Source organism: Rhizopus delemar, genomic scaffold, assembly GCF_000149305.1.
Source record: "Rhizopus delemar RA 99-880 supercont3.5 genomic scaffold, whole genome shotgun sequence".
Taxonomy (NCBI): Eukaryota; Fungi; Mucoromycota; class Mucoromycetes; order Mucorales; family Rhizopodaceae; genus Rhizopus; species Rhizopus delemar.
The window spans coordinates 2,260,901-2,288,780 of NW_027137831.1; the positions used below are offsets into that span (position 1 = coordinate 2,260,901).

Below are 27,880 nucleotides of genomic sequence, written 5' to 3' on the forward strand. Positions count from 1 at the left end.
GCATTGACTACTGGGCTTATTCGTTTGGTGGTTAACGCAATATCTGATTCAGCATTTAATAGAGTATTTCTCTTTGTTGCTTCATCATAAGCATCTTCTTCTGACTTATAAGACAACACCTCAGTATTACCATGATCCTCACTCAATCTTTGTTGAAGATTGACGGCGTCATTATAAATAACAAAATTATTATCATCATCTTGCAAATATGTGTCATGATAGTAATTATAGTATTCAACAGGATATTCATGCTTGGCGAAGAATATAAAGTAAGAGCAAGTTCTTTTTTTTTTTTTTTTTTTTTTTTTTTTTTTTTTCATTGTGCAAACATACACGCAAACTACCTTTTGAACATTGCTTCTTTTCTCGTAATGTTGTGAAGACCAACCTTCTTGGGAGGCCATGTCATAATAATGTCTATTTCTTGGAATATATTCATCGCAACTTAGCTCTTCCTCCTCTTTAGGGTAATAATGATGATAAATTTGACGTTCTGTTATCATGGTTTATTTAAATAAAATGAAGAAGAGAATAGGATGGTTATTTAAATAAAGAAAGAGAAGGATAAAGTTGCTTGAATACACATGATTGTTGTTGTTGTTAAACAAATATAGAAAGAAATAAAAAGGGTTACATTATTATACAATTTTCACTAAAGTCTTTATAAAGATCATCCATCTTTCTAGGATTTAAAAAGTTTGGCTCAACTTTAAACACTTTCTCACGATCTTTTGCTTTGAATACAGCCTCATTAAAATTGGCTACATCATCTACACTATCAAACAACACATTGATTTCAGCTACAGAAATAGAGTTAGGTAACAATTACATGTAATACAATCTTGTTTACTATTTTACTCTTTTTAACATTGTGCTCTTTTGCAATTGCTATATTTTCTTCATGTTTTAGTTTAATCGCTTCTTGATAGTTGTAAGGGTCCTTTTTGTATTGATACATCCTATTTTTTTACAGTTCAAAGAAAAAAATGTTATTAAAGAGGGGGGATGCACTCATTTATACCTCATAAATATTGCTATATAAAGAAAGGCGCAACAACAACAAAAACTCATAGAATAGAGTTGTTTTCAGCAATGTCCTGAAATAGAAGCTTAGGCACATATGCCCTAAGCGATGTTTACTACACAAACTTTTTCTTTTGAAAAGTATACAAGGTGCAAAGAAAGAGTACAAACACAAAAAGAGCTATTAATTTTCATCTTTATTCTTGCTTCTTTGAATTTTATACAAGTTGGAGAGCATGTTTTTACTATTTGTTAATCTTTAACTTGTCTTTGTATTTTATCTCATTAAAATCCCTTTGTTTCACTTTCTTTTCTTTGTCTTTTACAAATGTTAGCTTGGCTCCATCGTTTATCTTTTCTAAAAAGATGAGAGGACGAAGAAAATTCTGTAGAATTATACTCAATGTCACTTTTTTTTTTCGTATTTTTTTGCCAAAGTTTTATTGAATGAACGGTAAAATGCATATGATATTTGCAATGAATAGTGAACTAAAAATGACAAAGAAAGAGATGAAAGGAGAATTCCATTTAAATAAATTGACAAATAATTAAGAAAAACACTATATTAACAAACTGACGGACTCAGACATCTATTGACTATTTTTTTTGAAATCAGTTACAAACTTCTTTAATCTTCCTATTCCATTCCTTCATTCTCTTTTTTCTTCTTTTCTCTCTCTATGATTACGTTAAAAAGATCAGAAATGAGAAAAACCCCTTTAAACAAAAGGCCAACTGCATCTTCCACACAAGAAAAAAAGGAAGAGCGATCAGAGATTCGAAGGAATGTGACGACTGAAACCGAGCTTGTTCACAAGGAAGAGGAGCAAGATCCAGAAGAAGTAGAAGAAAATCCATTTTCAGATGCTCGAGCTGTAGATGAAATGCGCATTGATCCAGCCACCGTTTTCCCTTACAGCAATCGACCCAAAGGCTCGCGCTTGACCGTGATGCGAGAAGAGAGCGAGCAGTGGGATTTATTTTTTGATCCTCAGTATACCTTTGGATCTTTCACCCATTGTGTTTCTAAACCCAATTCGAGTGATTACTATTATAAAGGCAAATGGCCTCTGGATTACGAAGATATCATCGGCATGGCGCCTAAACATTTGAAAAACTCTCTGGGGGCAAGACATGTATGTGAAGCTGGCTCAATTATGAGCGCAGTTGAAGAAGATGTATTTTTGTTTCCTACAGTTCCTAATCCTACACTACCTGACTTGAAACATTTAAGGTCAATCACCAATATTGATGATAATGAAGAATCTGATAATGATGATGATGCCTTGGGTAAACATCAAGGATCTATGGTTCAAGTAGATATTATTCCCTGTCCTTCTGTTCCACTGCACGCTAAAAATACAGAAGCTGAAGCAATGTGGAAAGATAGACTTGACTTACTAAACACGATTCAGCATACTGGATTTAGTGAAGAATTAGATGGGACGCGTAATGCTCCGTTCCAGGGTTCAAGGGCAGCTCGAATACAGCGACAGATTAAAGACAAGGCAGAAAAGATTAAAAAGGAAGCACTGTCTGATAGAAAAAAGAACGAGAGTAAAGAAGATGTACTGTATGAAGATATAAGAGAGCTCAAGGAATCGGCTAGTATTGCAAGCTTTCGAGATTTTCAAGAAAAGGCCATTGACTTGGATATGGAAAAGTCTCAGGAAGGAAAACAGAAAAATAGACAATCATTTTTACTCTTTGTGCTAGGCTTCTTGTGTCCTCCCTTGTGGTTACTCAATTTTGTTCTAGGCTTGAGATCATCGGAAAATGAAACAGAAGCAAGTAAAGAGATCGACAAAAAATGGAGAAAGTATTCCAGAAACGCCTTTTGTATCGCCCTCCTTCTCTTTGCAGCAGTTTCCATTATCATTATTGTGGCAAAGCCAGGATCGGTTGGTTTTCGACAGACAAAAGAAGATTATGTTCGAGAAGATATTGTTATGTTTGATGATGAAGGCTTTGTATTAGATGGCTAACTGTTGATTAATATAAACAATTGATAATAAAAAATAATACGGCTGCATAGGTTATACACTGTTTAAGAGTGTCACAAAAGATACATATACTCTGCCCTATCACCAATAGAACTACGCTTTTTATTTACTTTTTAAGCACACAGCTGAGCTCGTAACACTGGCTGGAAGTGCACGTTTTACCAAAATTATGTCGCACAAACAATTGAAGTTGGGGCACTTTCGCGAATTTATACATTACACACACTTGAAAACAAAACTGCTCTTATAATGCCACCTGACTCAATTAATCCAACCAACATCACAACTCTAACAAGTGCTCTCTCTGCAGAAGAAAACATCAGGCTTACTCTCCAAATTCGAAACTTGCCGCAAAGCATTGGTTTACCCCCCCAATGTTTGAAACTAGGTGTCTTTCGCCGCAATGGCAGTACTAGGGCTGCTCCCTCCCACAACCAATATTTCGATATACTGGCTGTGGAATAGGCTACAGAGGTGCAACCATAAGGTCAATTGTCCAGCCATTTCTCTCTGCTTCTTTGCAAATGTCCCCCATTGAGGAGAGCATCGAAATCTCTAGGCCCTCTCAGGAATGAGCTGGCTAAAACCATGCGTTCTCGGATATATAATTACCGTTGGGAACACATTCCACATTGAGTTTTCACTTTTTATAACAGATGATCTTCTGCATATCTACGTTGGGTCATAGACTGAATAACAGAAATTCCAAGTTAACAAGATGACTAGGGTTTAGTATGATCATGCCATTTGACAGCCTGATATTGTAATGAAGTTTGTTGTCAGGATGAAGAAGCGCAACCATTCAGAAAAATTGCCTCAGTCTTCAATATATTAACTTAAACATTGGACGCTTCACCGTATAGGTGGAGATGGTATTACATCCGCATAAAATCTTCAGGAAAGGAGGGAAAAAGACACACCATCTGCATATGCGAGTATCTTCAAATTTGGTGACAGAGGTAAATTTGAGGACAGTGGAGCAAGGGAAAAACAAAAAAAAGGTGCTATTTTGAATGATGTGCTGTAGGAATGATTCTAGGGCATGGCTAACAGTATTAGTGATAATGGATCACCTTGACATAGTCTACGACATTGATTAATTTCATTTATAAAGTAATTATCAATGTTGATTCGAACCCGATTACTAAAGAAGAGCCTAATAAGAGAGTTTACCGAGATCGAAAGAAAACCGAATTTCAGCATGACAGCTCGTAAATAAAAAGGATGTACTCGGTCGTATGCTTTTTAGGGAATGTACGCTGTTGTAGTGTAGTAGTGGTGATGCATGCTCACAAAAACGTTCTATGCAAGCCTTGTATTGACCCAGGTCCTTGAGCTTACCAAGATGCCAAGTATGACGGGGATGGCTCGTAAGTTGAGGAATATCTGCAGTAACGTGAAAAGACAAGGAAATCAATTTATGATTTTGAATCTAAGGATAGATCATGACGAATTATCATCGAAGATTCAACAATCTCAGTATTGCTCATAAACAAGTCAATAATATTATTTTCTTGGCATGACATGAACGTAGGCTGTCTATAATCCAGTCTCTGATTCCATATGATCATGTTATTTTGCTGTATCCAACGGATTAGTAAGTTGTCCTGAGAATTTGTAGAGTGATCTCCTGTGAGTGCCCCAAGTCGAGCGTTGAAGTTGCCACAGAGAATCGTTTGGTTGGTATGTGCAGTTGTGGATGGCAGAGAGTCAAGTATGAGCCTGAATGTCTGATTATCCAGATGAGGTGAGAGGGATAGGCAATGTACCAATGCATTTGCGATGATTTGTATTAACTTTATGGTGTTTCTTGCTGCGTAAGATGATGGGCATGGCAGTTGCAGTTAGGGTTAATTAAAAGATAAACACCCTAATGACCTTTCGTGGCTGATGACTGTGTTTTGATACCATGCGTGTGAAACTGCTTTCCAGTGTGTAGGACACTTAAATGGACTTAAGAGCCATTTCTCAGTTACAAGTAGAACAGAAAAGGATTGAACTAGTTCAAGGACCGGACTGAGGGCTTGGCGAGCCAATCCAGTGGTGTTGAAAAGAGAAATCTTGGTGATACTCATGAGGAAGGATCATCTTCTGTATGGGATACCATGAGGTGTGACTGGGATTCGTGATGGTCTTCCACAGCGCACATATTTTCATCTTCAAATAAAATAGATCCAGGCTTTATGCGTCAACATGTCGGTTAGCAGAAAGGGTCTCATCTAGGGCACGTTTGCTAATCCATCCTTTGGTATAGAAGTAGTGTCCAACAGCAAATTTAACTAGAACACAAATGAATTTTAGTGCATGTTCCATGTGGTTACAATGATTCAAAAAGGCGAGATTGGTTCGTTCTTCCTCAGTAGAGTCGGCATATTTAGGGTCGCGTAGAATTTTGGGATCGCATGAATCAAATTTGTCTTTTAAGATAACCTTAAATTCCTTCAATTGAGATCGAAGTTCGTCTGCATAGTCGTTATGTACCAAAAAAACTACAATGTTACGATCCAGATAATTTACATTTAGGATGCGATTACTGTTGATTTCCAGTTTATGTAATTCAACAGGAACTCGCGGCAGATTCGTGACGTTGCTGACATCGTTGTTGTTGTTCTTGTAGCAAGACCTCTTTTAGTCGACAAACTTGATTGAGGTTGTGCCAAGGTGTGGAGGCAGTGATGAGTTTGGGGAAAGTCGCTTGAAAACTGGGCGTTCAACGATAAATTGGATGTAGACTGACTGAGGATGAGCGCTCCTTGTTTCATTGATTCTTCAATTGGGTAGTGGCGACATGTAGCTGATTAATTTCAGATATAGCAGCATCATGTTCATTTTTGAGGTTCTGTATCATACTTGGTAGTGTCTTAATGTCGTCCAAAGGGCGAGGCGGAGTTTCTTGAGAGGGCCTAGAGATTTCGATGCTCTCCTCAATGGGGGACATTTGCAAAGAAGCAGAGAGAAATGGCTGGACAATTGACCTTATGGTTGCACCTCTGTAGCCTATTCCACAGCCAGTATATCGAAATATTGGTTGTGGGAGGGAGCAGCCCTAGTACTGCCATTGCGGCGAAAGACACCTAGTTTCAAACATTGGGGGGGTAAACCAATGCTTTGCGGCAAGTTTCGAATTTGGAGAGTAAGCCTGATGTTTTCTTCTGCAGAGAGAGCACTTGTTAGAGTTGTGATGTTGGTTGGATTAATTGAGTCAGGTGGCATTATAAGAGCAGTTTTGTTTTCAAGTGTGTGTAATGTATAAATTCGCGACAATTTGTTTTATTTATACGATAGTCTTTTTTTTCGAATGCGTGCCATTTTTTTTCTAGAAAATGCGGCATCTTTTTTCCAAAACGTGCAATAAGTTAAATTTTTTGTGCGACATGATTTTGGCAAAAGGTATAATTGTGTTCTACTTGTATTCAATAGAATGTACCATGAGACTGTTTATACCTCATAAAAAATATTTGTAACTACCTCCCCTCTTTACAGTAAGCTTAGCTTTCTATAGTATTCATATACGTGTTGATGTACTCTTTGTTATAAACAAAAGTAAAAGACGCGAAGTCAAGAAAAATAAAGATTAACTACGATTAATAAATATGTGTTTTTATTTTGAAAAAAAAGAAAGCATCATTCAAAACATCAAGTAAGTGAAGCATGTATGCAAATTGAAATTATCTATTTAAAATCTTTCAGAAGGATATATGTGATACAATAAAAGCATATTTGCCTGTCATTTTGAAATACAAGATGAAATACATCTTGTATAAAAAAACAAAATAGATCAAAACAAAATCTACGCTGCTGACCTTACGCCATAAACGATGATGATAATAAAAGGAAAGGGGGTAGTTACCCCAAAGTTGAAACAATAAAAAGTAATGCTACACGATCATGTTAATTAAATCAGGTCCATCCCCTCCCTGAACTTTGGCTGAACACAAGAAAAATAAATCTATTGGCGCAATAGTAACATTTTACACAATATGCGGGGAAATATGATGTTCAAATGTACAAGCTTCTGAAACGTACTTAAAATCTGTATTTTGTAAATAAAGATTTAGATTTTTTGTTTAAACGCTACAAATAAAGACGCATAATACCAATCCTGCCCCTTCTGAATCAAATTTTTGATCTTTTGATTTATTGCTCACCATATTTAAAGAGCAATTATCCTAAATTTCAAGAATGAGGTAACATTTTACATTAAGGGAGTGGTGAACGAGTAATCTTGGTCAAAGGGAGTAAACGGAGCTCTTTCTATAATCAGTAATCTATACAAGTGCTGAAGATTTGAATGCTTTAAAATAAAGTTTAAGTTTGTATTCTACTTTATTTCTTTAAAAAAGATCATGTATACTACAAAAGTTATTGAGATATACATGCTCCTAAAAGGTATCTGTGTTTTATCTTCTAGAAAAACCTAGGATAAAACGTGTACTTCAGAACGGAAATGTCTATTTATGGATTATTGTGACCGACTTTTATAAATTTTTCTTTACTTGATAAAAGAGCTTGTTCATGTCGTTTTTTGGAAATCCGCGATTATCATTCTAAAAGAGAGTTTCCCATTCAAAATGCAGTTCTATTTTCGGCTCCACCCTCTTCGTAACCAAGTGTGTGTGTATCTAAAGATATAAAGTAGACTACCAATCAATCAATTGCTTTTTTCTTTACTTCTTTATTTTTTTCAAAAAAAAAAAAAAAACTCATATTCAGATCATGGTTGATTATTTTCAATACATCTCACCTTGTAACAAGTTGAAAGAAGCCCCTACTATTTGCTATACCTTTAATGACATCTGGTCATCCAAACAAACAACAAGCTATCTATCACCTTCACTTCCTGATCACTATTTGGAAAGGCAATCACCATGCTCTTATTCAAGCAATGGATGCTCTTCAGAGTTACTCGAAGTCCTGTATGGTAGCAGTAATGACAGTCTATCGTGTGCTTCCACTGTAAGAACACCTGAGGTAGAGCAGCAGCAGCCTTCATATATTCAATCTTATGATCAGTCTTTGGACCCCTTCGTTTTCACACCACAACCTCATCAGCCTGATAATAGACTTGAAACACTGCAGTATCATAAAAATGCAGCACCAGTTTACTATACAGAGGTTAGCAACTATGCACCAGCCAATCATTCATGTATGACAACATCCCTCATGTACAGTGCGTACCCTGTTTCGAGACTCGAGCATCAGCCAGTGATGACACAACAGCAAATAGACGACGATAAAAGTAATACATATTTTGGTACGCCACAAACAGCATTGATTCCCCCAATTACGCAATCTGTTCTAAATCATCATCATGACTCTGAAGTTAAAGATGACCATCATTTCTACTTAGAAGATACTCGATCAATTGAACATGATGAAAAAATCAAAAAAGTCCCTGACAATAACATCTTTAGCTTCTCAGTTCAAAACAGTAAACCAGAGTTATCCTCAGAGAGTTTCCCCTGCAAATTCCCAAATTGCAAAAAGGTATTTGCGAGGCCTTACAACTTAAAGTCCCATATGAAGATGCACTCGTTAGATCGTCCTTATGAATGTCAATATAAGCCCTGTACTTGGAAATTTGCTCGACCTCACGACTTAAAGCGTCATGAACTTCAACATACTGGATTGAAACCACATACTTGTAAATATTGCTTTCGAAAATTCGCAAGAAGTGATGCCCTAAAACGACATTGGAAAGTGGACACGATTTGTTCTCAAGCATTCAAGAATGATCCTTCAGATTGTAAATTACCTACTCGAGGCAGAAAGAAGGGATCTGGAAAGAAAAAGAAAAACAACGAAACGAAATAAACATCAACAAGCATCATGCTTATTCATTTGTACTCTTTATACCCCACATCCTTATTCATCTATCTTGTAATCTTCTTTTACTACTTTATACATAAATTATTTATTCCTTACCACACATTCTCATTTATCGCTTTTTTTTTTTTTTTTTTTTCACATTCAGGAACACGATGATCTTCTTTGTGTAATATTTATTATTTTAGTGTAAATATAAGGGAATTTTGTGCTAGAAGGAAAAACAGATGGAATGTTTTCATTGATCAACAAAAATTGTTTTGGTTTATAATCATTAACAAGCATAACTTGAGATGACTTGGGTCCGATAACAAAACAAGTGTACATGTTTACTGTCCATAAACATCTTTTTCTATTTGCACAAATTAAAGAGTACTTTAATAATAAATGGTATTAATACACAGTATATTGATCTAATGTAAGTATAATTCAATGTGTATCATTATAATTTATTAACTTTTACTAGTCACTGTTCCTTACACGATGATGGTTCTCACCGTTCCCTCCATTTTCTCTGCCTATCATTTTCCTTTTTTATGACTGAACAAGACTACGCAGGCCATTGGTCTTACAAATGTAACATCATATTTGTGTGCGTGTACTGCGGATGAAATGGAAATATGATAAAAGAATAGACTACAATGATTCCCAAAAGTAAGCATAGAACACGCGAGTTCATTTGCCAAGTATAAAAAAAAAGATCGATGGGTGAAACTAGATTAAAATGTTCTAAATAGGTTGGCCACATGATTATGCTGCGCAATCCAACCTGCTTTTTGATGATGGTAATGTATGTGTGTGTGAAAGGAAAGAGAGGAAAAAAAAGATTGATAGAGTCGAATTACTTTCTATAGTGTAAAAATAATGACAGTCAAAAAGGTAAAACGAAGAAAAGCACAGTAGGAATCTTTACTGTCATCTTGACTCCACCGTCAATTTGACTTTTTTTTTTTTTTTTTTTTTTTTGAAAACGCTGGTCGAGATTCAGAAAAGAATTCATTGCTTTTTTGAAGTCCGTTTTATCCAAAAAAGGAAATTTACTTGCTTGCTTTTTTGAAAACAAGTTGGTCACTTCATTGAAACACTTTTGGACGAATTTCTTAGTACTCGATTGGCTTGAGCCTGTATTTTTTTTTTTTTTTTTTTTTTTTTTTTTACAAAGACGTCTGTGAAAGCATTTTTGATGAACAAAGAAAAGAAACGACAGCTTTTATTGGGGAAAAGTCTTTATAGCGAAGATAGTAAAAGAGTACAATTTGCTATGCGTAATATGGTTAGAAACCTTTAAATGGATAGATGACTCATTGTCTTTGTTTCTTATTGCTACTGTTATTATTTTTATCGTATAAGCTTTCAGGAGTTGATATAAAATCATTGTTAGTAAGAGGACGGGTAAAACGAGTCGTGTATTCAAGTTGTAATCATCTTCTTTGGCTTGCTATTTGGGGCTGGAAAAATAAGAATTGTATGTCTTGGTTATTGTTAGTGTCAAAGTAATACAATAAAGTTAAATATGGCTGTAAAAATAATAATGCTTCTATACGAAAGAGAAGAATAAGCAAGAAACTAGGTTAACTTGTAAAGTGAACATTTATGAAACCAATCTAATGCAACTTTACGGCAGCATTTTGTCAAGCTTCTACGAGAAAGAAATATCTCCGGCTTATAAAAGAAAACACAAGGAGAAAAGAAGAAGAATTACCAATTACTATGCTGAAAGCGACAGTCGTGTTTCAGATAATAACAAGGTGCCCTTTACAGACCAGTATCCTGCGGTAATAATGAGTGATGATGATTTAGGTAGTAAAATACTTGATTTCACCAAGAAAAAAGAAAAAAGGAAAACAACTCGGTTGCTCTAGTTAAGCACTTTATCATTACCATGAGTAGTCTCAGAGCTCCAAAGAGCCTCGACTCTTTAAAAGACAAGGGTCTCTCGAACATCATCCGTCAGAAACTAGAAATGCCAGAGCATGTCTTGGTGACAAAATTTGGTGATTGGAGTTTAGCAAGCTTCGTCAATGACTATTGCTTGATCGAACAAGCGTCCCTCCTAACTGGCCATTCGCTTTATATGGCTTCTGTCAACTTTATGAAAAAAAAAAAAAAAAAAATAGCTGCCTCTAATGACTGCCCCAAAGAGGAAAGATCCTTTACAGAAAAATTCCTTAAATACTTTAATCAAACAGCAGTAAATAGAAGTTTTTTAACGTTATATTGAACTACTGAGAGAAAAAAGCAGAATTGAAGAATCAAGAGTACAAAAAGATGAGGAGGTGGAAATCAGGATGAGTTGATTGAAGAAAACGTTTGCGAACAACGCGAAAAAAGAAGAGTGTGTTTTATTATAATGTAAATTAACTTTCTAATGAGATTTTATGTACTTTTATTTTTTACGTATTTGAAAAAACTACTGTTGCAAGTCATTTAAGCTCATGTAAGGAACGCTTGATCCTATGTTCGATCCCCTTTACCGATGTCTCTTTTGCAAATTAACTTCAAAACCACATTAACAAGCTCAGGACAAGCGATTCGCTTTTCACGGGCTGCATTCCCAAAGGCTTACGGCAAATTGCTATGCAGAACCTTCCTGCAAAGTAAAAAAGGAAAAAGATTAAAATATCAAAGTTTTTTTTTTTTTTTTTTTTTTTTTTTTTTTTTTTTACATACGCAAAGTATACTATTTTCAGGTATGAATAGCGCGTTTATTTGTCGCTTTTTTGTATATACTATATTATAAAGCTTGTAAACAAAATTAAATTTGTGATTTAAAGTAACGTGATAAAGAGGCAAAGTCCCTTAGCAAAATGGCCAAGTTCTTTCTGCTGGATTAGTCTCTTGTCTGATAGCACTGGTTCTAATCTCCATGGTCGTTTTCTGTTTGGTTGTTTGTGGTTTTAAACCTTGTTAATAAAAAAAAATAGTTCTTATGATGACCAGCATCCGAATGAAATCCATAAAGTAACATAAAAAAGGGGGCCAAGGACAAAGCAATGTTACACGTAAATACAGCCAATCATCATCCACAAAGATCTTTTTAGAGGGTCATGACGCTAACTGCAATGTACACAATACACAAAGTTCAGCCTCACTCTGACAAATTCTCGAGCAACAAAGATGTTAGTGTCACTGGATTTGAAGATTCAGAGGCAAAGACTATTGCTAGAGAAAGATGCCAGGCTTGTCTGTGGATATAATCCATTGAAAAAAATAGTATCGTTTTTGAAATACAGGCCTCCATTTCACCAGTAGTCTCTTTTTCATAAAGTAATGAATTTTTTCTAAATTCCGACCAAACAAAGAAAATGCTTCTTAGTTTCTGATTAATACAACTAGTGTAACGGTGAGTAAAAAAAATCAAGTGCATACCCTTCATCGAACGCGAATCATGGCATCTGTATTTGGAAAACATGAAGAGGACAGTGAAGCTTGGATACAACAAAAGATTCAAAGGGGCAATAATTTATTGGTTATCATCGTTATTTGCTGTACGATATATACATTTATTTATTATGGTTCTTACTTTATCTTCTATTTTTGTTCTTTTTGGATGATTTGGGTGTAAATGACATTTCCATACCACCCAAAGCAGTACGGGATACCTTGTGTCCTTCGTGTTGACCCCGACGTCCTTCAGATTTCAATCTTGCTCCAAATGATTTTCGACCATCGTTTCTATTCATCATCTTTCCACCTTCTGAACCCATGCGGAATTCAACCTTCTTTTTCTGTACTTTTCCTGATCGTATTGATGAGTTGTTATTTTGCTTTTTATCTCGCACCATCAATCCACGCTCTTTACGAATCTTGGATACAATATCATCTTCACTATCAGATCCACCCTCTTTTACAGAATCATTCTCATCCGATTCCATAGCCTCTACATCCTTTTCTTCTTCTCTTCTGTTGATTTCTATTTCTTCTTCTTCTTCTTCTTCATCATCTGAATTGACCTGTTTCTTTTTCTATTCATGTATATTAATAACCTTTCGATCAAGAGGATTATTGACTTACAGCAATGGGGTGTAACAATTGATATTCTTTAGATTGTTCATCCACTTGGAAGTCAGGATCAGCAAACATATCAGCGAAACGATTGTCTTCAAGTAGAGTGCTCTTGCCATGTTTCTTGTGACCTTCCTCAGACATGAGTTGTTTAGCCAAGGCTTTATTGACAGAAGGCAATTGCTTGACGGCACGAATACGTGATTCGCGTTCCTTTTCAATCTTTTCTTTGACTACTCGTTCACGATAATCATCATAAGCAAATGGATTGGAGATAAGTCTAGCCTTTTCATAAAGTCGAAGGTCAACAAAGAAACCGTGCATGTAAGCCTTGAGAACATTGGTACCCATGAGGTGTTCCAATCCAAGTGCCTTGAGTTCTTTACGGGTAACAAATTTATATTCATCATAAATGTCACGATTAGGATTCTCTTCCATTTCTTCTGTGAGATTTTCCAAGAAGGAGGCCCATTTAGGAGCAGGGCCCAGTTGAGGAACAAAGTAGGCTCCCATCTGAATGCCTTCGTTGGCTGTGAATATCAAGCCGCTGTCTTCAACAACCGCCACATCATTGATGTCTGTTTCAGGTTCAATAGAGGTAAAATGCTTTCCACTGTGTCGATCCCAGACCTTGACAATCTTACAGTCAGACACAATCACTTTATCTCCTGATGTTTCAGAGTCGCTTGCGCCGCCCTTGTGAAAGTGTATGTTCTTGATAGGGAAACCATATTGATGATCTTTAACGATAGTTGGCATAGAAGAACGTAAATCGTAAAGTAAGGTATGTCCTGTGGTGGTGCCTACAGCCATGGTTAATCCATCCTGACGGAATTTGAGTGCAGATACTTCCAAAGGTGAGCTATCATCTCTCCCATATGCTTCGGGGACCTCAAGGTTTGAAAGAAGACCCACACGAGATTTCGATCGTGGGTCCCATAATTCGACTGTTCCCTTTGCTGTACCAAAACCAAAGAGTTGATGAGCAGGATTGATCTCTACACAGTTGATACCTTCCTCAGCATCAGTCTGAATCGAATTCAAAAATCGTCCCTGATCCAAATTCAATCTGTATACGTCGGCTCCTGAAGCACTGACTAAGAGGTCGCAAGAAGGAAAGTGGTAGGCGAGATCACGACCAAACTTGGGAATTCTTGTACGGTAATGAATGCCACCTTGTGCATGAAGCTCAACCGATCGATCATTTTGTAAAAGAGCTTGTTTTGTCCAATCGTCAGAAAGGATCTAACAAAAATTTAGTTTTTGTATAAAAAGAAAAAAAAAATAGATATACCTCAAAGTTGATGGTTTCAGCATCCGTATGTCGTTCAAATTTCATTGACATGTCAGCATATTCAAATACTCTCATTTGTGGTTTATATGTTCCTGTAGCTACTACATATTTTCCGTCTCTGGTTGTTTTTATACGATTGGAAGCTTCTGGGAATTCAAAGTCTTGGATGAGTTCAACTCTTGTACGATAATCTATTGAGTTTTGATTAACATTTGAAAAGTGCTTTCCCAAAAGAAATTTACCAAAATCTTTTTTTAATGCCTTTTTCTTTTGACGAGCAAGCCAATCAGGAATAGATCTTGAGCCAAGACCCCCCGAGACTGTATATACTTTAACGTTGTTTGCAGTTGTAACTGGTAAAACCATTTTGTTTGATTTTATAAAGAAATAAGAAGCTGCAAAGTTGTGTGAAATTATACAACGCCACAAGCCCACTCGAAACGAAAGTCTGTCACAAACATTTCTTTTTTCCAGTAACTCAATATGACCGGTGTTTAAAATATCCGGATAGACCTTTCGTGTATCCATGAGTTTATAGTATGATTTACATAATTTATTCTCTTTAAATCAGTTTTATTTTCACTGATTATTTCATTTAAAACATCAAAATTATCTAAAGAGCTCACTCACTGAATCAGCATAAAGGAGCATTACTTTTATAAAATGAAAAGTGGGATCTTTAAAAGTAAATAAAGCGTGTTTTTGTTTGTTTACAAAATTTTGCAGTCACTTGCTTATATTTTTTTTTTTTTCACTTATCCATTCATCTTTTTTTTTTTCTTTTCTAAAATAACAAGATGGTTGTTCTTTTAAAAGAATCATTTGATAAAGAGCAATCAATAAATAAAAAAAGAAGAAAAATAGAACCATTTGATGATAGCAGCACTATGTTGTTTAATCCAGTTCAACAGTATTTTGGTGATTGCATGGTTGCACCAGACTTTAATTGCGCATGTATCGTAAATAAAGAAATTCAACGAATTCAATTATCCAATCTATTTCAAAATTATAAAGCGATTGCCTTATTTTTTTATAAAGGCGATTTGTAAGTTCAAATAGAATGAATTATAATAAAATCTAACATGTTTATAGTACAGAAAGTGCATGCAAAGATTTAATGTTGATAAAGTAAAAAAAAAAAAAAAAAAAAGTGATGTTCTGAGAATAATAGTGATCTTTAATCTATAATCTAATAGTAATCATATCCAATCATTTCAATCACTTTATACAATACCACTCGCTATGTCAACCGATACAGAAAGATCACATTTGGAATTCATCAATTCCACCTTGGGCTTCACACCTTCATTTCCTTTGGGTAAATAAGAGAATGATGATTGATAGTTAATGATAAATATGATAGTATGTGATCAAACACACTCTGTTTCTAGACATTTCAATATAATTCAATCCAATCATGATACAAATAGAGCAGTATTTATTATCGATAAAACAAGAAGAATTAGATTTTCATTTGTTATTGAGGATGATAGAATATCTCATTCGATGAATACTATTTGTTCCATTGTAAGTAGTTGTACTCATCCTTATTTTATATTCACTTTTAAATAGTTGCAAACATTTTAATAAACACACTTATTTATTCCACTTTACTTTCAGTGAATTCCATCATAAAGTCAGATCAAAAGGAGATGATGATTGGTTAAGAATAAAAATGTCCCCTCTCTTTCAAACCATCCAACCAAAATGATCTCAAGCCAGATTGATTTGAATAGGATGAATAAAGGACACGGTTTGAATTGTTTCATTTGTTGTTGGATGTCCACAGTCGATGCTATCTATCTTTCTTTGCTGACAAAATGATTGAAATAAGTTGAGAAATCAATTGTAAGATGAAAAGAAGTAAGCAATCGATTGTTTAAACATCATTCATTTGCACTACGGCATCACTGAGCTTAAAAAGGATCCAAGCATTCATGAAGGAAGATCTTGTTTTGCGATTGGTTGAACAAGACATGTGATTTGTGTAAGACACAAAATAAAAATGATTGGCTAAAATAAAAATTGATCTTCAGCTTATGAGATGATTCAAGGTGACCATATAAAGTAATTTACAGTTTTCATGCTTTCATTTAAGCGGTCAGTTTCATGCACAATTCATTTCATTGGTTGCATAAAGTTAAACGAAAGAAATACGATTTAAAACAAAATTCAATTGATTCTTTATAAAACAGGTTCAGGGGAGTAGGCATATTCTCTCATTTTCTTCTTTATGCATTCATGCACCACAAAAAGAAGAAGAATAAAAAATAGAGTAAAAACGGGAATTTAAAAAAAAGGATCATGTGCTGATTCTGATCATAAGAACAGACTGACTAAAATAATCAAAAAAAAAAAAAAAAAAAAAAATGGCGAACATGTTTCAAAAAGTGAATAAATTGTGGGGTTGAAACACAAACTTTAAATGTTTTCTCTTTTTTCTTTTTTAAAATGAATTATCCAGAATTATTAACAAATGAAGTTGAATCTATCCCATCCTCTTGGTCTTCTAATTCATCTTTACCACATGTTTCTTTATTCTCTCCAAGTTTTTTAGAAACATTAAAATTAGAAGATGAAAATGATTTTAATACAATACATCCTTCTGTTATCTATCATCATTCACCTCAAACCACCACTATTTCTTCACCCGATCATTCCAATCTATTTAATTTACAAGAAAATAAAATTTATTCAAATCATCAACAAAAGAATCTCATTCAACATTATCTATCCACCAAACAAGGAGAAAAGAAACTGACGATTTTGACGAGTAAAGTAGCTCAAAAGAGTTATGGAAATGAAAAAAGGCAAGTGGTGAAATAACTCACTTCTCATTAAAACTCATCTTTCCCATCAGATTCTTGTGTCCTCCTCCTTCTACTATCCTTTCTGGTACGGGTCACTGGTGGACAGCAAAACAACATCCACCGAATCTGACAATTCAAATCTCTGGTGAAAAATTAAGTCATCAAGGCACGATCGATTGGTACAAGGATGGCAATCTGTTGGATCAACCTTCTGCCGTTCTTTTAGCAAATCAAGGAAGTAATCTGATTGGTAATTGTGTATCCAAGCAATTGCATGTGAGTGGCGCAGATGAAAAGCGAAGGAAAGCGCAAGTTCAAGTCGAGATTCGATCAGGTCAAGGTACACCGATCGGTATCTTTCATTCAAAACCTATCAAAGTGATCAGTAAACCATCCAAGAAGAGACAGAGTGTTAAAAATATGGATCTCTGTATTCATCATGGCACGACTGTCGCTTTATTCAATCGTGTACGAGCTCAGACCATCTCCACAAAATATCTCGGTGTTTCTTCTCTTGACAGTCAACAAAAGGACAGAGGTACTTGTTTTGTCACTCGAACCACCTCTTGGGATCCATTCCTCATCTACATCGTCGATCTCTCTCGTTCTCCAAACACACCTTCTCCAGTGCCATTCAGTCATCATCCCACCATCGATCACTATCCTCCTCCTCCTGCTATCGCCATTCAAAACCATCAGGGCTCACTTGCCCTTCATTATAATCAACCTGTCGTATTACAGTGTGTCTCTACCGGCCTGGTCAGTCCGGTGTTGATCATCCGTCGAGTAGAGAAAGGTAGCATGGTGATGGGTGGTAATCGTGTGAATGATCTTTCTTATCCTACAGGAGGTGAGTGGGGTGATGAAGCCCTGGGTGATCCTGTCTCTCAACTTCACAAAGTCGGATTTCAAATCGTTCAAGATCCATCCATCGCCCAATACAACAAGTCTACTTTTCAGGAACAGGACAAGTTCTTTTTACCCCCTGTCACCCACTGGACCTTGCCTCAGGCCACTTCTGCTATTAATTATCTCGCCTGTATTCATGATGTCGTCGGAATGCATCGAGTGACGGATGAGAGAAAGATCGTGAGTCGATTTACAACAGAAATCGAAGACATCAAGATGGCTGTTCGTAAACGTCGTCTGTCCTATCAGCAACACAGTACTACAGTCAAAAGCTCTAATCGCCGTCGAGTGAATTCTTTAAATGATGAATTGCTATCAAGACATGTTGGTGGCGACGCTGGTCGTTGTCCTGATCAACCCTTAAATGGTGATTGTTGGACTGAAGATGTTTCGGATTCAGCCGTCTGGACGATTGTCGGTACCAATTCGACTAGCTTTGCCTTCTGGACACCTCCTGATTATTCTAAACCATTCTTTGATCTTCAAGATTTTCCCTATGTTGACTCTATCCAATCATTATCCAGTACAGTCTTGTCTCTCGTAGGTGAACACTTTACATCAGACCTCACCGTTTGGTTTGGTGATGTGCCTTCCATCCAGACGGAATTCAAATCAAGTCAACTTCTCTCCTGTACTGTGCCTGAACGACATGAATTATTGGATAGTTTTGCAACTCAGTTAGACCCCGACACAAGCAGGCATAAAATACCTCTTCTTTTGGTTCAAGAAGATGGCATCATTTATAATTCACTACTGTTTTATTCATTTTAACAATGACATGTCTATGTTACTCTAGTGATTTCACTAATTGTATATTCTTCTCTATGACTTATGTTTTTTTTTTATTTTTTTTTTTATGCATTCATCTCTAGGGTTCCTTAATTATATATACATCTACGCACATTGATATATAAAACTATACATGTATGATGACTACTTGTTCATATCATCCTTTACTTAATGAATACAGCTAAATCCTCTCTCTCTCTCTCCTCCCTTTTTTTTTTGTTTTCTTTTATTGACTTTTTTCCAAATAAAGCAACCATTTTTTAATTGTAAAGATAAACAAATGAAAATATATAAAAAAAGAGGGTTGATCATCCTAGCTATAAAAATACCCTTTCTATGTAGGTGTATGTATGTTTAGATATGTGACGAGTATGGACATTTTTTTTTTTTTTTTAATTCAAAAAAAAAATGTACTCCCCAACCCTCTTTTTTTTTTTAATACCATTATTTTCACAAAGCATGAAAAGAACTAGTTTACAAGATAGTTCAAAGTAAAAGAAATAAAAGTGAAAAGAACACTATTTAATCTTTAAATACATAGCCATTCCAACCCATTGGATTCAGTAGAGAATACAATTGAATTAACAAGAGGCTCATCTCAAAGATTAAGAACCAAAAGAAACTTTAAAGCCATTCAATCTTCCACAGAAGAACAAAATCATACCAACAAGCGAGTTCAAATAGAAAATTATCGTCATGTCTTTTGTGATCATTCCAAAAAAACCTCTTTAATGAAAAAACTCGTTCCACAAACATTCACCACAGATATCCAACATGAAAAAGTAGAGCAAACAAAAAGGCCAACGATGGGCGGTAAAACAATTGGCTCTATCCATAAAGCAGAGCCCATGTCTTCTCAAGAACTCAAGTTACTCAGCCGTCGTATCAATCCTCATGAACCACTACCGTCACCACACGCGTCACCTCGAAAGCCACCACTACCCAACATCCATAAAAAATCCACGCTTCGTCAATTTATCTGTGAGCCGTGTAACAAACACTACAAGACCCGGAATGGTCTTGCTTATCATCATGAAAGATGTAAATACCGCAAGACAGAAGTCAAGGTCATCATTCAGTGTACATGTTCAAATAATTCGACAGAGGGCACCATGATTGAATGTACCCAGTGTCGCACTTGGCTTCATATGAAATGTGTGCAAGAAACAGTCAGACAACAACAAGAAGATAGTTTTGTCTGTCCTCGTTGCTTGCCACCACCACCAGAAGAGGACTCTTTTGATTTCCTTCGCTTCTTTTCGGATGAATCGTTCAATGCGTTTATAGATGAAGGAACAAGTATCGATTTTAATTCGGTGGATTGGTGTAATGATATACCTTCCTTGTTAGACAATTATACTCCATCTGAAACATTTTCTTCAAATAACAATATACCTTCTTCTCCTCTATTACAATCCGACTGGCTTCATTTTACACATCTCATTGATGACTTTAATAAAAATGATGAACTTTAAAAAAATAGCTGTCTTCAAAAGAGATCACTTGCAAAGAAAAGAATTCAGTATTCATCATTTAAAGTCCTAGCACTCTACTGACATCCATCCCCAAACGACAAAATGATCGTTAAGCAAATCATGAGCCACTGGACTATCCTCTTTCCCAAATGATCAGAGATACATTTAAATTTGAATGAAATGCTTGGCACCACTTTGAAGAAAAGTCGCTCAGTGTTCAACTAGGCTTGCTTTAGTATGCCTGTCCGTCGGATAGGGAGTGTGAAGAAGGTCACAAGAGACATGTGTCCAAAGTATTTGACAAAAGTGAAACAATGCAGTACTTGTTTGGTAGCCTGTTGAACATGCGTCAAGATGCTGCATATCCTCTTCAATTGCTTGCATTTGCCTATTGCACCCCCTTATGTCCATCTATTTTTCCTCTTTTGGATACCAGAGAGATTGAATCTGTCGACCGTGAGATCAGAAAAGAGGAGGAAGGAAAAGATGGCCTCAAAATTGGTTGAGCGCATTGCAGGTATTGAAACAGACAATACGTTTTGCTGTAGGAATATATTCTGATCGTCTCTATCCTTGATTCAAGACTGATATTTAAAAAGTGGGTTGTGGAATTTGTATTCAAGCCATCTTTTATTCACATTTTGAGACTAAAAGGGGGAGGGAAAGCATCTTTACAGTACGCTTTGGTATGTTGTCTAATCATAACTACAGTCAGTGTGCCATGCGGGTCACTAAAAAAGAAAGGAAAGGGTGTGATTCTGACATGAGATGCAGTGTTTGTAATGATTGTGGTACAGATAAAGCCAAGGGTGGTTCCTTTGACGGCAATCTTTTTAACATATTGGCTGGAATAGGATTGAGAAATGATCGAGATGGGTCAGATCTTATGATGTAGGAGGTTCAAGCTGAAGGCTATCAACAGTACATCCACTAGAAGATAGGATACTTGTGATAACCTAAAAGATTTGAAGCATAATCATGTAAGGCTTTATAAAACAGTGACAATTTTTTTGATGAAAATAAAAGACTAGTTGGTATGGTTAAGGAAGGAAACACAATGGGTGCTTGTGACAGATGTGAGTAGCTTGCTGATAGAAGATGACTGATGAATGCCAGCGTTCACCTAACATCCATCTTTTTTGAATTAACAGTTGTGAAGAGGTGACCTAAAAGAAAAGAGGGACACATCTTTCTCAAAATGAATTGCACAAAGCGAATTTGCTGTAAACTTGAATTTTTAAGAGAATAAATAAAAATCTAAAATATGACTCATATTATGTTTCCTTTTGTGTTTTAAACCAGTAGGAATCACACAATTCGTTGGATGCGCATTCGGTGATGAAGATGATTTGTATTTGAATCTATTCTGTTTTAGTTATTGAAGGTGAGCCTATCAGTAGGAATTTATGATATTATTAAAGAATCAAGGCTACATATCTCTATTTTATACTTGAGTCAGGATGACTGGTCTCTATCTTGATCTGCTCGTTTTAAATGAATCGTTCTTTATCCTCATCTTGACGTTTGGTTTTGAGATGAGACCTCAACTTCCAATGATCGAGCAATGTTTGGCAAGTTCCACTGGCACTATTGTAAAATTAAATTCTTTTGATGACTATCAAAAGTAATCTAGTTGGTATCTTGCATGGTTTCATTGAACATTTGATGTTAAGCTTAAAGTATTTTTTTTAAGAAAAAAAAAAAAAAAAAAAAAAAAAAAAAGAGGGGACATTGAAAATAGGCTGTTTATATAACAAAATCAACCATTTGTCTTTTTTTTTTGCTGGGGATCCAATCTTTGTGGATGCGATGATATCAATGGTTACCATGGTAAACAGATGACACGTGTCGGTTGTTGAATAAAGCAACAATGATCAATGCAGAGCTTTTATTTTAATTTATGGCCTACGGACTCTTTTCATGTTATAAATCCGGTAGGTTCAGTCATCTTGTTATTTGTAAGTCTCATTGGTCCATTCATGGCAAATATCCTCGTGGTTGTATCAATGTTGCAATTATTTCTTCAATCTACTTTTATCTGTGCATCAAACTGGACGAGTTCGGGGGGTGTTACATTTCTTTCTAACATTTAAAAAAAACCGAAAATAAAGGATCAAAAGAACCTTCTTTTTTGTTGCAATTGGTGTTTTTTAATTAAACTTTATTTTTTCCTTGTTTCTTGACTGGTTATTTGTAATTATAAAAGACTAATTTTTATATATAAAATAATCAAGTTTGTTAGTGAAACCTGTTATTTTAATGTTTGTTACCAGTTGAAGAAATGATCAATATCACTCTACGTTCCATCAGCAAAACACAAAGCGCAGTTTTTTTTTTTTTTTTTTTTTTTCTTGTTCGGCGCGCGCGTCTGTAGAAAAAGAATATCATTTTGTAGTTGTACACAAGAAGTATAATTAAATGTATGACATGTGGATCAGTAAGTAAGCCATTTTTGGATAAGAAAAATGCATGGTTTAGACTTTTTATTTAAATTTATCTATTCAATATATACGTCCGCGCACCCTCGATTTTTGACTTTATATGGAAAATGTTTGTGTCATGTTTATTTATATTTAGAAAAATTAGGGGTAAGAACATGGTCCCATTCTTTCAACACAAATACAAACCAAGTTCCCCAACCCTTTTTCATCTCACAATCCCTCTCTCTCTCTCTCTTTTCTTCCCCATTTATTTTGAATAAAAATGTTTCTAGAACAAGATGATTCATAATAAAAGGTATGACAAAAGGGCAAATGCATGGGTGTCACAAGTGTAACCATAGCATCTGTCATTTAATATTTGAAGGGGGAGGGAAGAAAGGGTTTAGTGACAGTAAGGATATTTTTTTAAACCAAGATTGGACTTGCATGATATAGAATGATGAATGTAACAGAAAACAAATCATTTCTTGTGCTTACACATGATCGATTTAAAAGAAAGAAAGAAAGAAAAAAAGAAAGGGAGTGTTTTATTGATCTCAGACGGGTTACACACCTTCTACGTCAGAGTCGAGTTTTTTTAACTGCAAAATGTTAGTGCAAAACAATGTTTTTGTTTTGATATCTTTTGTTTGTTTGTTTAATATACAAGTTGATGCAGTATTTTATTTAAATGATGTAAAACACTTCATCTATTTTGCACTAGAGCCTTTTTTTTTTTTTTTTTTTTTTTTACTTTTCCTTTAAGGATAGCTGTTGTATGCTTTTTTCTTTTTTTTTTTTAATTGAACGCGTTCTTTTCCCCAACCTTGCCACAACAACAACAAAAAAAAAAGGACTTTTTTAAGCAAATGAGAAAAGCCTGAAAGTACCTTGGCACTTATCATTAACCGTGCATCTCCTCCTTATAAAGGGAGAGAGGGGAACACTCAAAGGAACCCTTTTGTGTAGACAAGCTGTATGTTGCCGAATCCAAGGTCTTTTTTTTTCCTCCCAAAATAAAAATTCTTTTTCATATTTAGGCGCAGATACAATGAGCCACGTTGTATACATACTTTTTACAATGTAAAAAGGATCATAAAAAGGAATTTTTTACTACTTGCAGAAAAAAAAAATTATTTCTTTAATTCCCCTATAAAAAACTGGTGTGATTATCAGATTTTATTATTAAAAATAAAAGAAAGGTTAATAATAGCGGAAACATAAATTATCTGCAGGTTTATATAAAGACTGAGAGAAAGAGGGGGAGATCATATGAGTCACCCGATGGATGTCATTTCTTCTTTCTGCTTTTTAAAGAGAGTCTGATTCAACTGTAGGTTTATATGAACTTATTTCGTAGCTTTTATTTTATACTTGGTGAAACCAAAAAGGATTCAGGACAAAGAGAAAGAGAAAGAGGGAGGGACAAGGGCGGAAATAAAAGTCCTTAATAAACAAGTTGTATGTTCAAAGCAATCTTGTATAGATGATTTAGCATCCAACAACTATCAACCTTCTCTCTCTCTTTTGCCTTTGTTTCTCTCTACTTCTTTTTTTTCTCTCTGACTCCTCTTTGCTCCTTTTTTTAAAAGAATAAAAAACCAAGCAATCCTATATGCCTAAAGGGAATAAAGTTTATTTTGCATATCTCAGGGAATTCTCCTTTCATAAAAGACAAAAAAAAAAAAAAAAGGCTGAGGTGATTAATTATGAAGCCAGTTGATGAATCATACATCACTCTTGTTTTATTTTATATCCAGAATTTCTACTCTCTTTCATAATGTCTTATTAAAGATAATTTTTAATAAATTTGTATACAAAATGCTGTATTAAAGGGAAAAAAACATAAAATTGCACAACCTTACCTCTCTTTGTCCTCCACCCCCTTATTTTTCTTTTGATTCCCCCACACTCCTTTTTCTCACCTGTTCCATCCTCCTAGTCCTCCCCCAAATAAAAACAGCCTTGAAATCAAGATTATAATCTCAATCGTTGATAAACAATATACTTGCCCCTTTTGAAAACAAAAAGAAAATAGAATATTCTGTATAACATCACATTCACAATGTCCTTTATAAAAACAGCAAGTTGTACAAATCCTAAAACACATTAAGAAACGTTTATTTATTTCTTCATTGTTCCGTTCAAGATCGATCGCGCAGCTGAAAAGAGATTCTTTTTTTGGGGGGGAAAGAAGTCTGTTTGAATCTGCTTTGTTATGCAAGTGTTAACAAAGGAAATAAGATGCATGTTTGAAGTCATATCTACGTTATTCCTTTGTCATTTTAATAATTAAATAACAAAACGAGAAGAAAAAAGGGCTTTTACAACCAAATGGGTTTATTAAATAGAAACATTATTTTTTTCTATTTTATCTTTCTTTAAAACTAAACTTATGCAATCTACATGAGTTCTAGGCATCCAAAAAGACTTTAAATGTATTTGCTTCATGTGGCGTCCAAGTAAAATTAGAATTGGGGGGAGAGGGGAAGGAGTTGGTTCTCCGAGGTGATGATAACTTTCTTCTTTTTTGACATTTCAAATTTCCTAAAAAAGAAGGCGCTTTTTTTATATGAAATATATAGAAAGCGGCATATTCGGGCGAAAATGTTGAATAAGGTAACATGATTTATAAACCAATAATTTGTGCTTTAAACCTATTGTTGATCATTAATATATAAAACAAAGTCGTGTTACCTCTTTCTCTCTTTCTCTCTCCCCCCCCCTCCTCTCCCCTTCTCTTTGGATTCTGCAGCTTACCTTTCTCTCCTCTTTCCCCCGCCGCGTTTTTTTGTACTCCCATTTATAAAACATATAAAAAGCAGCTCGTCTGTCTTCATCTTTCTTTCTTCTCTTTTCATCAATCTTTTCTTTTTCTTTATTCTATCTTATAAATAATGCCTTCTGAAAAATTCAGAATCACAACCAACGGTCAATCGTTAAGAAACCCAAATAATACATTTTTTGGTAAAAAAAAATATTTTTTTTGTTTTATCTTTTATATTAAATGTATCCCATTTTAGACATGACATTATCAGCCAACCTGACTTTAGATGAAAGGTACAATGAAAAAAAAAATTTTTTTTTCATCTAAATCCTAAACTCACAAAATAAAACAGTAGCGATATCTCTGCTCATAACGATAGAAGATCAGCACATAATGCTTTAGAACGTCAACGGCGTGAACATCTTAACCTAAAATTTCAACAACTTGCTCATGCTCTTCCATCACTGCAATCTGTTCGTAGACCAAGCAAAGCAACCATTGTTACTAAATCGCTCGAATTTGGTAAGAAAAAAAAAAAAAAATTCGTTCGTACCTGAATATTAAACTTTTAATAGTTTCATCGAGTTTAAAGAGAGAAACTGAATTTATGTCTGAAATCGAATCTTTACGATTGGAAAATGAAAGACTTCGAAAACAAGCAGAGCAAGCCTCCGCTAGTATCAAAAAAAGACAACAAACAGAAGAAAAAGTCCAAGAAAATAAAACTTCTAGCACAAATAGTGAAGCACAACTTTCACCACCACCTACACCTAAATCGATAAAAGAACAAGCTGTTGTTCAAGAAAAACAACATCCTCAAAAGAGACAACGACAAGATGAACAAGAAGATAATAAACGACCTCAAAAAAAGAAATTAGTCAAACAAGAACGAACTTCATTTCAACCATCATCAAACAGTTATTTTGAATCTTATAACAACAATGATATGAATACAAATTTATTATTTATGAGCATGTATGATAACAATCAACCCGCACTTCCTATTGTGCCAATCTCAGAAGCCTATAGTAACCTGATGAACCCCATGCTCTTGGCTAATTATTATAATCCAGATAACTGTAAGTTAATTATATTAAGCATGTATCAAAATATCTAAATGAATTCATTAGTAACTTATGAACAAGATAACTTACTCTATTTACCATGAATTGCTATACCCCCCTCTCAATATATTTACAGTACTGGCTTCAAGTAAATATTATTTCCTTCTTCTTTGTATATGTGTATAGCAAACCTTTTTTTTTTTTTTTCTTGTACAAAATTATAATAAAAACATGATTACCCAATAAACATCATCTATTTTTTTTTTCCTCTCGATCGTATTGGTCATTTTGACATCTCTTTGTACTCCCCACACGAAACGCGTTCATGACTACAAGATGAGGGGGCGCTGTGAGAAAAAGATAACAAACATACTTTAAAAGGGAATCCTTTTACATGTAAAAAGCGATCATTTCCTAATAATTACTGATCTCTACTTCTTTTTCTCAACCCAAGTGTTACAGTGAACACAAAATAATCATTTTCACGTAAAATATAATAGAATTTGGTGACAATTCGCCGATCTTTGTCTGTACACACTTGTTATATGCCAAATTTGGTATTCGGTCTTTTTATTCAAATTACACCCTATTTCCGCGATAAATTTCATGCAAACCATACTAAATTATTCCTCTTTGGCCGTGCACTTGCCCTGCATATATCTCTTCCTCTTGGCATCCCCCCTTTCTCTTCTTTTTTTAACTCACTTCTAAAACTTCAATTTATTCATAAAACACATTCATTTTAATTCATTGGCCAAAAAAAAACTTTTTTTTTGTGGCGTAATTTATATGTAAAATGCAACTACGTGGCGTGCTTGCGTATACACAATATCCAAGTGCTGAGTTAACTCACTATATTTGGTAACTTCCTCGTTTCTTTATAAATATGCTCTTGTCGTGCAAAAAAAGGGAGAGCGGGGAGGAAGGGAGGATGAAGAGAGCTTATTACGATCAAGTTTCATACTTTTTTTATACAACTACTTTTTCGATTTTTTTTTTTTCTACAACAGGAACACACTGAATGCGGACATTAAAAATCGGTCAGGACAAAGCTTTGTGTTTTAATAAAAGAGATGATACATGAATAAATCAAAAGGAAAAACAAAAGAAAGCTCTATGAATGGAAAAGAAAGAGGGTATCAATTTCAGTGTACAAAAATATATGGTCTAATACTCTTTGTAGACTTGTGCTTTTTATTTTTTAATGTTTTTTATGCAGTTGTTTTATATTAAAAAAGTGGCTTTTCATTTTTATTTTTTCATTTTTTATTTTTATTTTTTTTTTTTTTTTACCTTTTAAAAATGACACTGAGTGACAACGCAGTAGCCATGGAAAAACAGGTACAAAAAAAGAATGTTTGCTAAAGGGGATAACGACTAACACAATCTATTAGGAAATAGACAAGGAACAGCTTGACAAAGAAAAGAGGGTAGCCCATAAAGAAAAAATAGCTAGCTAAAGGAGAGCAGCGGCAGAGAATCCAATCTATTAGAA

General features: G+C 34.9%; 9 protein-coding genes across 9 annotated transcripts; 7 read left to right on the top strand and 2 right to left on the bottom strand.

Annotated features, from left to right (window-relative positions):
* Positions 1-1,727: 1,727 nt before the first annotated feature.
* On the top strand, positions 1,728-3,008 carry RO3G_07630 (uncharacterized protein; the record flags this gene model as incomplete). Its single annotated transcript, XM_067662220.1, has 1 exon — positions 1,728-3,008. The coding sequence occupies one exon, from the start codon at positions 1,728-1,730 to the stop codon at positions 3,006-3,008; it is 1,281 nt and encodes a 426-aa protein (XP_067518321.1).
* Positions 3,009-5,207: 2,199 nt separating this feature from the next.
* Positions 5,208-5,964, bottom strand: RO3G_07631 (uncharacterized protein; the record flags this gene model as incomplete). The annotated part of the gene is made up of 2 exons (XM_067662221.1): positions 5,208-5,515; positions 5,877-5,964. 2 exons carry the CDS (start codon positions 5,962-5,964, stop codon positions 5,208-5,210), a joined length of 396 nt encoding a protein of 131 aa, XP_067518322.1.
* Positions 5,965-7,742: 1,778 nt separating this feature from the next.
* RO3G_07632 (uncharacterized protein) lies at positions 7,743-8,840 on the top strand (the record flags this gene model as incomplete). Its single annotated transcript, XM_067662222.1, has 1 exon — positions 7,743-8,840. One exon carries the CDS (start codon positions 7,743-7,745, stop codon positions 8,838-8,840), a length of 1,098 nt encoding a protein of 365 aa, XP_067518323.1.
* A 653-nt stretch (positions 8,841-9,493) lies between these two features.
* Positions 9,494-10,085, top strand: RO3G_07633 (uncharacterized protein; the record flags this gene model as incomplete). Its single annotated transcript, XM_067662223.1, has 4 exons — positions 9,494-9,506; positions 9,590-9,642; positions 9,707-9,731; positions 10,015-10,085. 4 exons carry the CDS (start codon positions 9,494-9,496, stop codon positions 10,083-10,085), a joined length of 162 nt encoding a protein of 53 aa, XP_067518324.1.
* Positions 10,086-12,376: 2,291 nt separating this feature from the next.
* Positions 12,377-14,517, bottom strand: RO3G_07634 (uncharacterized protein; the record flags this gene model as incomplete). The annotated part of the gene is made up of 3 exons (XM_067662224.1): positions 12,377-12,817; positions 12,867-14,102; positions 14,152-14,517. The coding sequence occupies 3 exons, from the start codon at positions 14,515-14,517 to the stop codon at positions 12,377-12,379; spliced, it is 2,043 nt and encodes a 680-aa protein (XP_067518325.1).
* Positions 14,518-14,948: 431 nt separating this feature from the next.
* Positions 14,949-15,738, top strand: RO3G_07635 (uncharacterized protein; the record flags this gene model as incomplete). The annotated part of the gene is made up of 6 exons (XM_067662225.1): positions 14,949-15,105; positions 15,190-15,196; positions 15,244-15,279; positions 15,348-15,469; positions 15,515-15,678; positions 15,724-15,738. 6 exons carry the CDS (start codon positions 14,949-14,951, stop codon positions 15,736-15,738), a joined length of 501 nt encoding a protein of 166 aa, XP_067518326.1.
* Positions 15,739-16,602: 864 nt separating this feature from the next.
* On the top strand, positions 16,603-18,641 carry RO3G_07636 (uncharacterized protein; the record flags this gene model as incomplete). The annotated part of the gene is made up of 2 exons (XM_067662226.1): positions 16,603-16,924; positions 17,068-18,641. 2 exons carry the CDS (start codon positions 16,603-16,605, stop codon positions 18,639-18,641), a joined length of 1,896 nt encoding a protein of 631 aa, XP_067518327.1.
* Positions 18,642-19,118: 477 nt separating this feature from the next.
* On the top strand, positions 19,119-20,134 carry RO3G_07637 (uncharacterized protein; the record flags this gene model as incomplete). The annotated part of the gene is made up of 2 exons (XM_067662227.1): positions 19,119-19,150; positions 19,201-20,134. The coding sequence occupies 2 exons, from the start codon at positions 19,119-19,121 to the stop codon at positions 20,132-20,134; spliced, it is 966 nt and encodes a 321-aa protein (XP_067518328.1).
* A 5,317-nt stretch (positions 20,135-25,451) lies between these two features.
* Positions 25,452-26,489, top strand: RO3G_07638 (uncharacterized protein; the record flags this gene model as incomplete). Its single annotated transcript, XM_067662228.1, has 5 exons — positions 25,452-25,521; positions 25,578-25,614; positions 25,674-25,843; positions 25,897-26,400; positions 26,452-26,489. The coding sequence occupies 5 exons, from the start codon at positions 25,452-25,454 to the stop codon at positions 26,487-26,489; spliced, it is 819 nt and encodes a 272-aa protein (XP_067518329.1).
* Between the last annotated feature and the right edge of the window lie 1,391 nt (positions 26,490-27,880).